This window comes from Megalobrama amblycephala, linkage group LG2, assembly GCF_018812025.1.
Source record: "Megalobrama amblycephala isolate DHTTF-2021 linkage group LG2, ASM1881202v1, whole genome shotgun sequence".
Lineage (NCBI taxonomy): Eukaryota > Metazoa > Chordata > Actinopteri > Cypriniformes > Xenocyprididae > Megalobrama > Megalobrama amblycephala.
The window spans coordinates 56,843,011-56,857,217 of record NC_063045.1 but is presented as its reverse complement, the minus strand read 5'-3'; the positions used below and the strand labels follow the sequence as shown (position 1 = coordinate 56,857,217).

The 14,207-nt window shown below is 35.7% G+C and overlaps 1 protein-coding gene and 1 long non-coding RNA gene across 2 annotated transcripts; one reads left to right on the top strand and one right to left on the bottom strand.

Annotated features, from left to right (window-relative positions):
* Positions 1 to 2,068: 2,068 nt before the first annotated feature.
* On the bottom strand, positions 2,069 to 10,205 carry LOC125262376. Its single transcript, XR_007183555.1, has 3 exons — positions 10,078 to 10,205; positions 7,908 to 8,009; positions 2,069 to 3,023 (listed from the first exon to the last, which is right to left on the bottom strand). It is a non-coding gene; the product is annotated as an uncharacterized LOC125262376 (long non-coding RNA).
* cetn3 (centrin 3) lies at positions 10,187 to 13,947 on the top strand. The gene is made up of 5 exons (XM_048181112.1): positions 10,187 to 10,465; positions 10,891 to 11,026; positions 12,748 to 12,862; positions 13,036 to 13,227; positions 13,554 to 13,947. Exons 1-5 carry the CDS (start codon positions 10,449 to 10,451, stop codon positions 13,595 to 13,597), a joined length of 504 nt encoding a protein of 167 aa, XP_048037069.1. The 5' UTR covers positions 10,187 to 10,448; the 3' UTR covers positions 13,598 to 13,947.
* The last annotated feature ends 260 nt before the right edge of the window (positions 13,948 to 14,207 follow it).

Here is a 14,207-nt window from a genome sequence, read left to right as displayed (position 1 = left end):
ACACTCTGAGGTCTGAGGTATCCGGCGATACCACCGCGTTTTTTTTCTTACCAGTGTGAAAGAGACTCAAAATACTCCGTCAATGTTGCACATACAATTAAGAGTTATACACCATTTTAATCTGTTGAATATCTTCTTTCATTTTGTACACTCAGAGTAAAAACAAAATGTTGTGCTTTTTGTAAAATAAAGAAAACTAACATGATGCGTGATCTCTCGTCTCCCTCTGAATGAAGTCCAATCTGATAGTTCTCAGAAAATGAACTGTAACTTAGTGAATACTAATGACAAAAAAATTACACTTATGTCCAAATGTCAAACGTTGAAATGTCAGGTTTTAAATCATGCAAGTCAAATCGAAAACATTCTGTGTTTATGTATATGTATGAAAACAGAGCCATGTCAGAAGTCCATGATTCAGCTCATTATCTGCTAATGCGACCACGCTCACAGAGCCAGCGCTATTCAGAGGCAAATTCTGAGGCAACACATGCATACATCGTCTCAATTGCATATTTATTGTCTTGAAAAGTGTTTATCTGGATGTTAAAGCCATGGTTAGCGATCTCTAGAAGACATGCCGTTAGTTCCTGGTTCTTGTTCTTCTTTATATGGATTTGTGGCCTAAATGTGCACAGAGAGCGCCCTCCGGATGCAAGTATGAATTGAAAACACCATTCCTGAAATGTCCTCTTCTTCTTTAGAATAATTTGTGGACTAAAGGTGTACAGAAAACACAGTATCCAGCACTCATAGTGATGAGAATAAATATAGAATACATATTACTCCTCTGTATAGAAAATTCATAAACATATAAGAATCCATCAATATTTCTCCAAATGTGCATGCTTTTAACCTAAAAGCCTATATGAAATGCCATAATACATAATTGTTCAGACACTCTGCATCACAGAAATACATAATATTTTAAAGAATATAATAGAATACCATTATTTTAAATTGAGCTGAGACATGATTACAGAGGGTTTTTTCACAGCCTACCTGACTGAAAGGCCTCATCAATATGAAAGTCATTTCAGGTCATTATTATGCGATTCTTTTGTCTTCTGAGGTGTAAATGACCCATTATTCATGATGATTCACGCCTCCACGCATACTGTGTTTCTTGACAAAAAGTGTCTTACAAAAACTAAATCAATATATTGTTTTATATGAAGGAGTAGGCAGCATCATTTTTACATAATTCTGAAGCAAAAACTCTAGTCTACAACCTCCAATACCCAGAAGTCTTATGAACACAGATTTAATATACTTTTTTTGGCCTTATTTCAGTGACTTAAGTTTTTTGTTTTTTCAATAACCACGCATAAACGTTATTCCTTCAAAAACACAAACATGTACATACATGTTCCTCACGTATTATGGTAGCCTAGTTTGTGCTGAATACAGTGTAATGACACTTGTGTCATTAATGTGTTTATGAACAAATGAAAAAAGCACAAATGTCAGGGCATGTTAAAACTTCTCCAGGCCCCAAATCAGCCTCAGACTCCAGAGAGTTAAAGGGCCACACACCCTGAATCGGCTCATTTCTAATTATGCCCCAAAATAGGCAGTTAAAAAAATGAATTAAAAAAAATCTATGGGGTATTTTGAGCTGAAACTTCACAGACACATTCAGGGGACACCTTAGACTTATATTACATCTTTTAAAAAAAGTTCTAGGGCACCTTTAACAGTCTTGTAATTTTGTCTGATTTCCATTCACGTTTTTGCTTCAAATCAAAGTTTTAATGTTGTGATTCCCATCATAGCTGGTTGGTTTGGTTAATGGCTTATAACACTTAAACAAAGACTTTTTTGAAATCCCTATGGGAAAAATAAATCGAAAAGATACTTCCGGAACCAACACCGCTGAAAACACGCTATATGAGTTATCAATCACATGACATTTTGATTGGCCACTCACATGATTGGCCAGGTATTATAGATAAATAATTTGAATCTAAACTTTTCTAAATGTTATTTCAAAGGCAAACAATGCTTTAGAATCACAAAACAGCTAAATGTACCACTAAATACAAACAAATCTGATTACAGCCATTTGTCACTTTCATACTTTTTATGCTGCCTTTTTGTCTGAGATTGACAGTCATCACAACATCATGTAGAGAAAGTTTCTATTAAAGACAAATCACACAGTTATTTTACTGATGATTGAGGGCTGCAGGGTCTGATTGGTTGCAATCAAGAGTGTAATGCATTGAATCATGAGGTCGTGAGGGCAGCTGGTGGTTGTGGATTTAATGTCAGAGCGGGCGATAATCTTCTTCGGCAATCTCTGATTTTATGTACCTCTGTGTGCGTCAGACAGTAGTGCAGATGTAATTCTAAACCCTGCTGTTGTCCTTTAACTGCACGTTTGACTTGCACTCTGATGCAACAATCTCCTGGAGATGTTTATGTTTTCTCAAAAACGGCTCTGCATGATTGAAATGCAGCAGGGGTTAAAGCTGCTGTAAGAGACTTAAGCAATTTTGCAAACGCAACCACATGCCCACACTCCGCACAGACGTCAGCAAAACCAACTTCTTTTGCTGTTTACAGTCAAGTGCTGTGCTATTTTGGTATCACTGAGATATTATTTTAGTTTTTATTAATATTTTCCGATTTCATTTTTATATTTTCATTTTAATAGCTAATAATATTTTTTTTTTTTTTGTCATTTATTATGTAAGATCCCAGTATTTGGACCGTCTAACCTAGCTGACTGTATATTATCCTATACACAACTTCTTGCTCCCTAAAAAGTGGAAAATGCATTTTTGTCTTGTATACCTTCACATGAACCAGACGCCCTGAACCTGCTACCTGCACTGCTGATCTCAGCACTTACAGCAGACATTACAAAACAAACAAGCAGCAAGAGAAAGTGAAAGCAGTTGTTCCTCTTTTGCACCAGGAGTAATCGAAAGAACATCTTGTACCACTGCCGAGCAGCAGGCAGGTGTTACGTGCTCAGAGCCATGCGGGATGGGGAGGAGGAGGGTTTGGCTTCACACCTGTGTGAACGACACAAAGCAGAGGAGGTTCATTTCAGGGCGAAAACAAACCGGCTTGAACCAGATATCCTATCGGCGAGCATCAGCTCATTTCTCACAGCACAGAGAATCTGTGTATGCTCCTCTCACAGGATAACATCTTTTTCAATGGTATTGGTATAATAATTTCAACCTTTAAGCAATCACATGCAGGCATAAAACTCCTGATGTTCACTCTTTTGAGGTCAAGTTAGTCTGTTCTGTTATGGGAAGACCTTTTTGTTCTGAGCGCCTATGAGTTGTTCACTGCCTGGCGATTGTCAAACCCTTACTTTCTCATCCAAAACAGCTTTACTTCTTCCTTAATCACTCATAAATAACCCTCTGATAAGCAGCCAAATGAATCCAAAACATTTTGACCTATATTGGCAGATTTTACAAAAAGATTCAGAGCAAAGTTGCTATTCAGTGTAGTAAAGTGAACATGAAATCATATTCACAATCCAGTTTCTTTCTGTACTATTTCTAAGTGAAAGAGAAATTGAGGGGGGAAAAATGTAGAAGTTGATGTATAGGCCATGACTGGATCATTAAAAAAGCGTGTCACAAACCGGACATCCTGATTTTGCCAAGTTGGACTCAACATATTTTGTTGATCCTGGCCGAATATTTAATCCTAACTATATCCCAACCCCTAAACCTAACCTTACTCATAACTTATCCCTAAAATCAGAGGGAAATGATAGATGAATAACTGATGTTGAAGCACCTAACTCTGGTTGTAAGCCTAAACTTGACATAAACTGTAAACTTGTTCCTCAAATCTGATTGGTTGATTGAAATGTTGTTCCAGGAACAAAGATGTTGATCCAGGAACATGTTGCACTTGGTGAAAACAGGTCCTGCATCACAAACCATAGGGGAAAATATATGGCATTTAATATGAGGCAGGGTTATTATCATTAACTAAAACACAAAATAAAGAGTTCAGATTCAAAGTTTAAAGTCATACTTCACCTCATTATCATTTACCCAATCTCAAGTCACTTGAAACTTTTGTGGCATTCTTGTGGAACACAAAATAAAAACGTTGCAAAATGTCCTGCTTTTCATTAAAGGGTTAGTTCACCCAAAAATGAAATTACTGCCATTAATTACTCACCCTCATGCCATCCTAAACCCATAAGACCTTAGTTTGTCTACAAAACACAAATTAAGATATTTTTGATGAAATCCGAGGGTTTCTGAACCACACTCATTGCATCTTTTGAGGTCCAGAAAGGTATTAAAGACATCATTAAAATAGTCCACAACTATTTTTTTCTGAAAAACAGAAAAAAATAATGACTTTATTTAACAGTTTGAACTGTTGTCATATGCAGTTGACGTAGTGAAACACAGTGCAGGCTTCTGTGCTTACATCCAAACGCCAGAAATTTCATTTTTGGGTGAGCTAACTCTTTAAAGCAAAAGTTCTTTGTGGCTCAGTTGCAATTCTTGGTATATTAAAATTGCATATTTAGTCTGGATTTTAACCCTGGATCAGTGTTGGGAGTAACGCATTAAAAGTAATTTGCATTACATAATCAGATTACTTTTTTAACAAGTATCACATTACTTTATGAATTTACACATTAATATTTGAGTTACTTTTTTTTTTTTAAAGTAATGCAAGTTACTTTTCATTTGAATTAATTTGCTTAAACATTTTTTAAACTGTTAACCTAAAATTCTCTTCTCAATAACATAGCCAATTAGACATGTGCACTCATTCAAAATTTCTCAGTCAATTTCTCTGTCTCTCCAATAGAATTGTCCTAAACTCCTCAGTCACTGTGGACCTGAATGCAGTTTTAACTTTACATCATGCATCATATCATAAGCTATCGCATACAGAAGATTGATCAGACGGCCTCAGAATAACTGGTTTGTTTTTCTTGGCTTTGGGAAAGATTGGCTGGATCCCAGGATCTCCTGTGGCGGCATGATTTGGAACAACATCTGCCTTTCCTTCTTTCTCAGCGAGAGAAAGCAAGCGAGAAGCCACATGAGCGCATGTGGTCTTTAACCTTCTGCCACAAGAAAAACATCTCCACATGATTATCACTGCGACGGCCCCGCAGAGTCACACGTCCCTCTGATGTCTAGATAAATACGACTACTGGAGGAGCTTTTATGTGACCTCACATAAAGTGTTAGCTTATTAAAAATGTTTTTATGTGGGTTTCTCTGCTAAAATATATGTTAAACTTAGCTACGAGACCTCATGGACCGCAAAGACCATCATCTCCATGGCTGCATCACACATTGTCTACTTCATCCAACGAGAATGCAGAAACAATGAGGGGGCGTGTCTAGAACATCACACCACCACTGAGGTGAAAGAACAGGTATTTGGGGAGGAGCTCAAGGAGTGGTAAGGTCAATAAAATGTTCTGTACTTACGGTAACTCATAGTTTTCCCACCCATACTCTAATGAGTCAGTAAGCTATACTAATGATGCTAGTCTTTCATGTGACCTTGTTCTCACTGCATCTGTTTATCGCTTATATCATAACAGAAATACACAAATGCAAAAATGAACAAAACAGGGAAAATGATGTTCAACTTAAGTACCTGACACCCATAAATTAGCCCACATCTGGTAAACAAAGATTAAATATAAAAAAAAAATCATATATTTAGATAGATAGATAGATAGATAGATAGATAGATAGATAGATAGATAGTATCTTTGGATTAAAGCATCTTCCAAATTATTACATTTTAATGTATATGTAATCATTAATCATGAAATTCAGTAACAATAGTTATACATAAAATTTATTACAATGTTACATTTTGATAAATTCAGTTTAAATTCATGCAACAGATGTATTATATATACACACACACACAATAGTTTTATCAATAAATTAATAAATCATGTTATATTTATGTTACATATTTGTTACAATATGTTAAATTTTTATATATAATTTTGTGATTTATTAATTTAATTTATTGATAAAACTATTGTGTTAGTATATATATATATATATATATATATATATACACACACACACACACACACATACATACATATATATATATATATATATATGCATGCACACACACATATAATAGTTTTATCAATAAATTAAAATAATATATAAAAAAATTATATATAATACATTTGATACATTTTATGATAAACTTACTTTGGATAAAAGCATATTCTAAATGAATACATATTAATGTAATAATTGATAATTTTATTCTGTCATCTATCTATCTATCTATCTATCTATCTATCTATGTCAAATATAAATGTTCATATTGTATATGATACCTTTGGATAAAAGCATCTACCGAATGATTGCTTATATTAGTGTAATCATTATTTTATTCAGTTTTAAATACAATAACAAACAGTTTAATCAGTATCTACAGGATAAATCATAAGCACACACTTCTATAACCTTTACAACAGGCAGATTAAAAAGCAGTCAGAGTTTTGACTTCCTCCATCTCAGGGCAGTACGTACTATAATTACCTCTTACAATAGTAACTGTGAAACCTCTGAAGACTGTCTTCCCTAAATTAATCACACTGACGACAATAAAAAAAAACCCTCCCACCGCCAAAGAACCCTTCAGTGTTGAAGCCAGCACCCAGCTACCGGTCTGAACTAGATCTCTCCAGCCTCGGCAGCATCACAGTAGTTCCTCATCTGCTTTTGTTCAGCATGAGCCAGTCAAAGCTAGTCAAACCTCCCCCACCGATGCATTACAAACTCACACACAACAACATCACACTATAAAACAGGGTCAAGCAGAGTAAACCATAGGAGTGAGCTTAAAATGACAGGTAAATCTATGTGAAATTAATTTATACTCGGAAGATATTTTAAAATGGTTATTCTGTTTAATACACAACATCACAACCATCTAACAAAACACAAACAAGTCCAGATGGTCCAGGCATTCGAGGGTCCTTATGACTAAGACACTGCACCGTGACGGGCACAAGTAGGCTAATGAATGGACTGTCACGTGACCAGCTCCGTCCAATAGGCACAGACTTGCTTCATGGGATACACAAACTCTGTTCTATTTAACTCATAGCCATTGATCTGTACTAACAGAACCATGCTTGAGATAGACGTCACTTTCTGAAACCCTCTTCCTTGTGTTGGCGTGCATGCAAGAGATCAGCTTACATGGAAATTGTTCAAAAGCTGCATTGCCAGCTACCGCTCACACCTCATATGAGTAATGATTAGCGAGCATGTGAACAGTCCTGTTGTTTCTTAATACGACACCTATCTAATGTCAGCGGTTGCCAAGAGGTAATCTTTGTTGTCACGGAAGACTTTTATGGTTCCAAGTGCTCTAAATCATGCAGTCCGCTTAAAAAAAGAACTGCCGCATTCCACGTTAATGATGAAATGATGGGTTCGTTTTTGGTTTTTTAAACTATTACAAGTAAACTTGGCTCCATTTGGTGCATTTGTTCTTCCTGGATCAAAAAAAACCAAAACAAAAAACAAGTATATACTCATCATGCAAGATAAAGTTTACACTTGACCTTATGCCTATTTCTTTAACGTTGATCAGTGCACCTCACAGGATTAATCTGTTTTACTTCTGTCCAGGACTGAGCCTATTAGGGTGTGGTTTTATGACCTTGGGACCTTTCAAGCTTGAACCCACAACAGCCTCATGAGACCAGAGACACATTTTGCACTCATCAGAGGATGTGGTTTGGGAGCCACCCATCTAACTTCCTTAAACATGCTGTAAAGATATTGCCACTGATCATGCTTTTAGAGCAAGAGAATACTAATATTCTATAATATTAAATTAACTACACAAAACCATTTTTGTGTGTGTGTGTGTGTGAAAAGTCTAAAAAGAGTTACTTGTATTTCCTGTTGCTGTTCAAACTGGATATAGAAAGGATCCATGTCAGTTTTGTCATGGTGTAGGGCGTCCTCTATTGGTGGTTGACTGCAATTACTAAACTGAGGATAAGCATTAAACAAATTGCTGTTAAATATCATCAATAATAATTATGTTTATGAATAGCAACAGAAGGTAAAAATTAAATAAAAGACACTGTTACGTCACCAGAGTTTTAGTACATTTTGATTACTTAAATATTGCAACAATTCCTATATTTATTGACGTTTATACATTATTATCATAAATGTATATTGCATTTACATTTATTTAATGTTTATATTACATACAATAATAATATTAACAGCAACGATTAGGCCTATATGTAATATTTAATTATTTGTCATATATAATTACTTTAATTTTAATCAATATTACTTATATTATATCAATTTATGTTTGGCAACATCACTTCAGTTTCTAAACTATTACTATTACCCTGTATTATATTACATCATGCCATATACATAAATAAAAGCTTATAATACTGTGAATCATGAAGTACTCATAAACTGAAACAAATGAACTTTTCTCAACAATCTTTAAACTGGTTCAAATCATACCTGGTTTGTAGACAGCAATGTGTAAAATTCAATCAAAAATGCAAACGGTGTACCACAAGGATCAATATTGGGTCCTTTGCTTTTCTGTTTATATATAAATATAAATGATTTATCTGAAAGTTGCAAGGAGGTCAGTTGTCAAATGTATGCAGATGACACAATTATTTATGTAACAGCAGAAACTTCTCATTTGGCTGTTTAACTTTAAATTACAACAAAACAGTATCAATGTGTTTTTCATTAAAGAACAAAAGCGCTGGATGTATTTAAAATCAAAACTGACCAAAAGGAAATCAAGGAAGTGAGTGAATTTATATATTTAGGTGTCATTGAACGCTTAACTTAAAGGGTTAGTTCACCCAAAAATGAAAATAATGTCATTTATTACTCACCCTCATGTCGTTCTACACCCATAAGACCTTCGTTCATCTTCGGAACACAAATTAAGATATTTTTGATAAAATCCGATGTGAGGCCTCTATTGCCAGCAGTGTCACCGAACCTCTCAAGATCCAGAAAGGTACAAAACATATTTAAAATAGTTCATGTGAGTACAGTGGATCTACCTTAATATTATAAAGCAACGAGAATATTTTTTGTGCGGCAAACCCCCCCCCAAAATAACGACTTTTCAACAATATGTAGTGATGGCCAATATCAAAACACTGCTTCCAGAGGTGTAAAGAGTACCTAAATACATTGAGTAAAAGTACTGATACCCTACATCGAAACATACACTGATTCATTATGCTCCGAAGCTTCCTGAAGCAGTGTTTTGAAATCGGCCATCACTAAATAAGTCGTTATTTTGTTTTTTTTGGCGCACCAAAAATATTCTCGTCGCTTTATAATATTAATATTGAACCACTGTACTCACATGAACCGATTTAAATATGTTTTTAATACATTAATGGATCTTGAGAGAGGAAGTGTCATTGCTCCCTATGGAGGCCTCACGGAGCCATCGGATTTCAACTAAAATATCTCAATTTGTGTTCCGAAGATTAACAAAGGTGTTATGGGTGTGGAACGGCATGAGGGTAAGTAATAAATGACAGAATTTTCATTTTTGGGTGAACTAACCCTTTAAGTACAGTAACTAATTACATTTACACCTCTGACGGCTCCGAAGCTTTGTAAAGCTTCGAAGGAGTGTTTTGAAATCAGCCGTCACTAGATATTGTAGAAAAAGTCGGGGTTTGGCGCACAAAAAGTATTCTCGTCGCTTTATAATATTAAGGTAGAACCACTGTACTCACATGAACTGATTTAAATATGTTTAATATCTTAATTTGTGTTCCGAAGATAAACGAAGACCGTTTTTGGGTGAACTGTCTAAATGTCTAAGACTATTAAGACAAATATGAACTGTTTTCATATGATGAGACCATGTATATCTCTTAAAGAAACTCAAATGTTTATGCATACTATGATATTATCACATATGACCTATTGTGCGATAATTCGGGGTCAGGCTTCTCAAACAGCTGTTAATCCTAATGTCATTATACAAACAAACTTTGAAAGTTATGAATCAGAAACCAATGAAATGGCAATCAGAACTCACATTTTTCTCTACAAAGCTGAAACAATGGCTAAAATCTTTCCAGCGATGTGAACATTGAGTACTTTAGGCTTATTCAGGTTTGCATTTTCTTTCTGTATGTAGGAGGTGCCGCCGCCATCATTAAGACCGCCCATTCCAGACCGAGACAGGCTCCAACGCAAATCTGTTTCCAAACAACCAATCACAAGTATCGTCATTTTGACGCTCAGACTGCGGCAGCCAATGGGAAACGTTTCCTTGAAAATCAACTAGCAACGCGCTGTGCTTGGCGTCTCTGTGTTCGGGATTAGCAGGACTGTTGAAGCCGAACTCTAATCTTGTTGTACGGATTTGGGTTTCAATATCAGCGAATTTATTGCCAAACTGCAAAAATGAGTCTGTCTCTGAGGTAATTATGAGGTGTTTAGTCGTTTGCTGTGTATTTAGAGACCAGCTGCTGGTGTGTTGAGCATTGCTAGCCAGTGCATGTGAATTGTTGACACAGTTTTGATTATTGATAGTAATAATAGTGATTATAATAATAAAATGATTATACATATAATAAATGGAGAACGTTTTATTAAAAAAAATAAGTCATATTGCTTTACAAACAAGAGAACCAGCACGCATGTCCTTCATTTTATTGCTTTATGAATCCCATATATATTCATAATCCTGATTACCCACCTGACATAATCATATACATGTTCTATGAGACCTCAAAATGCTGTCTAGGGGGGCAGGTAGCAAGTCTGTATGTGACTGAATGGTATCTAAACTAATGGAAGATCAGAATGAATGAGATGATTGATTTCCACACTTTTGTGCCCTTAGGACTGACCTAACTGCTGATAAGAGCAAAAGGAAGAAAAGGAGGGAACTTACAGAGGAGCAGAAGGATGAGATCAAGGAGGCATTCGAGCTCTTTGACACAGACAAGGATAAAGAAATAGATTATCATGAATTAAAGGTAAATATCTTATTTCCAAAACGGCTATTCATTATATTTGGAAATGTTCATCTATTTAAGAAATATTTTGAGAAATTTGAACAGATTACCCTTGGCAAATGGAAGTGTCATATCAATGCAAAACAAAGAATGTTATATGAATATATAAGTAATTCATATCAATATTTTTCAATAACACATACTATAATTCATTTTCTTTTATGAAAAGTTTCTGATACTTTCACTAGATCCCACTTTTGTTCATGCAATATTTTATATATATATATATATATTTAGTGCACATAGCACAGGGTTGTAGTGGCTTTATTTTCTGACTTGTTTTAAGGTTGACTTTAAACTGTAAGTTCTTTGTTCAAGGATTAGTTCACTGTTTATGTCTTTCTTTCTTCAGTTGAAAAGAAATTAAGGTTTTTGAGGAAAACATTCCAGGATTTTTCTCCATATAGTGGACTTCAACGGCTACCAACGGGTTGAAGGTCCAAATTGCAGTTTCAGTGCAGCTTCAAAGGGCTCTACACGATCCCAGACGAGGAATAAGGGTCTTATCTAGCTTAAAAAAACAAACCAAAAGCTTGTCTTGCACTGCTCTGCGATGCACCACGCATTGTGTAATCACGTTGAAAAGGTCACACATGACATAGGTGGAAATATTGCGGTAGGGCGAAAAATCCATCTAATTTTCTCCTCCAACTTCAATTTTTTTTTTTTTTTTTTTGCACGGGCCGTTTGACTTAGTCTTTGCACGTTCACTTTGTAAGCACTTGCTCTGTACTTCCCTCTACGTCACGCGTGACCTTTCCAACGTGATTATGTAATGCGTGGCACAACGCAGAGCAGTGCAAGATGAGCACTTGTGGTTAAAAAGTATATATTTATAAAGTATAATCGGTCATTTTCTAAAATATATATATATTTTAGAAAATGACCGATTCGCTACATAAGACCCTAATTCCTCGATTTATCCTACTGCTCATAAAATATTCACTACTAGGCTTAAGACATATAACCAGTTTATATGGAAAGGATCTGAAGCTGACTAGCTGAAGACGTTACTGTAGCTTTACCCATTAATAGACACTGTTCTTCCTTAAAAATTAATTCCAGCGCTACAACAGCCATAATGAAATGACCCTTCACAGTAGATAATGCTTTACAATTAACTCTGTTAGAGAGATACATATGGCAATTTGTCTGTTCAATAAAATACCTTACTCACCTGTTGCGCAATATAAATGCCATCATTTCAAATCCCTCACTTCTCGCTATCACTGAAAAGCCAAGCAATGTTGATTCTTGTTTTATTACGGGCTCTGTCGCATTCTCTTTTTGCCAGCGTTTTTTTTTTTTTAAATGGCCGATTCCCAGAGGTTGGAGATTTAGCTGCTCCATGTCAACCTTTCTCGCTTGTTGTGACAACTAACCAATGCCACTCCCACATGCATCAAAGTAGCAGGAGCAACTTTTCTCTATTTATGGATATAATGAGACACACGGATGAGTAATGTATACACAATTTCGTGCGAAAAGCATCCCACCTGGTCTGAAATATAAACACTTACCATAGTGAATTAGGGTAAGACAAAAACACGTTTTGGAAGAAGGATTGTATAGATTTATGTAGATTATTGTTAATTTTGAACAAAAAAAATCTTACATAGTGCACCTTTTAAAAATCAACAACAGTAGCTCTAAAATGCTGATATTTAAAATTTGTGTTCCAGGTGGCGATGAGAGCTCTGGGTTTTGAGGTGAAGAAAGTAGACGTGTTGAAGATCTTAAAAGACTACGACAGAGAAGGAACTGGGAAAATAACTTTTGAAGATTTCAAAGAAGTGGGTAAGTTAAGTTCACTACTCATCAATAGGCCTAGACTACGAAATGCTTCGCAGGAATGATACTGCTGAAATCTGGAGCACATAAATGTATGTAACATAATAAATATTCTGCTTGCTTTGTGTGAATACTTCATTAGCGTTTATACTCCAGACAGTAATATCATTCTCTTAAAGTGACAGACATGATATTGGAGCGAGACCCAAAAGAGGAAATAATGAAGGCGTTTAAACTGTTCGATGATGATGAAACGGGAAAGATAAGCCTGAGAAACCTTCGGCGAGTTGCTCGTGAACTGGGCGAAGACATGAGCGACGAAGACCTGCGAGCCATGATTGATGAATTTGACACCGATGGGGACGGAGAGAGTAAGTTGCTGGATTTTTATCTAGGGAGAGGAACAAAGTGCTATTTTTATTGCCTCTGATGAATGGAAGTAATTACTGTGCTTTTCCCAGTTGGCCCAAAGTGCTTTTCTCAATTAAGACCCAGCAAATTAATGTATTGCAGCCAACAAAAATGGGAACAGTGGAAATGAAGGCTGAGTTGAAAGCTGTTTGTGTGTCCTTTGGCGTTGTGAAGAGCTATGATATGTAATTTAATCAGCAAAATATTAATTGTCTGTGCTGTGAACAAGTAGGTTAAAAGCAAAGTGAATTTAAGTGATCACATTTGTTCTTGTACTGTCTTTCAGTTAATCAAGAGGAGTTCATCTCCATCATGACCGGAGACTCGTGAGCAGCTGTGACTCAAGTAGACTGTTTGCTGAAGATTTGGCTGCACATAAGATCCGATCGATCAGACAAACTGATCTAATGAACAGTAAACCTCATTTCAAACGTATGGAATGGTAGGTCCGGTTGGTGCTAAAGTTTTGGACGGAAGCTTGAACTGAACTGGCCGTGAAGCATGTACAACATTTCAGGTCATGAATAGGCTTAGATTTTTTTTTTAGGGATACTTTGTTGTTTTATTATTGCAAATGTGTTATGTCTTTAATATTAATAGTTTGCATTGTAGTTGTTCATTTTGCATTTGAAATAACATTCCAAAGTACTATTTATTGTAAATGCACAGTAAAAACATCATTTTCGCTCGTCTCTTTGACTAAACGGCAGAGTCATCTTCATAGCCACATTGAGATGAAAGGTCCACTATCTTTCTCAATTGGGGGGTCACAGGTCTGTTCTGTTAGGGCGGAGGTCAGCAACCTGCGGCTCTAGAGCTCTTTAGCGCCCCCTTAGTGGCTCCCTGGAGCTTTTTCAAAAATGTATGAAAATGGAAAAAAATGTTTTGTTTTCATATGGTTTCTGTAGGAGGACAAACATGACACAAACATTCTTAACAT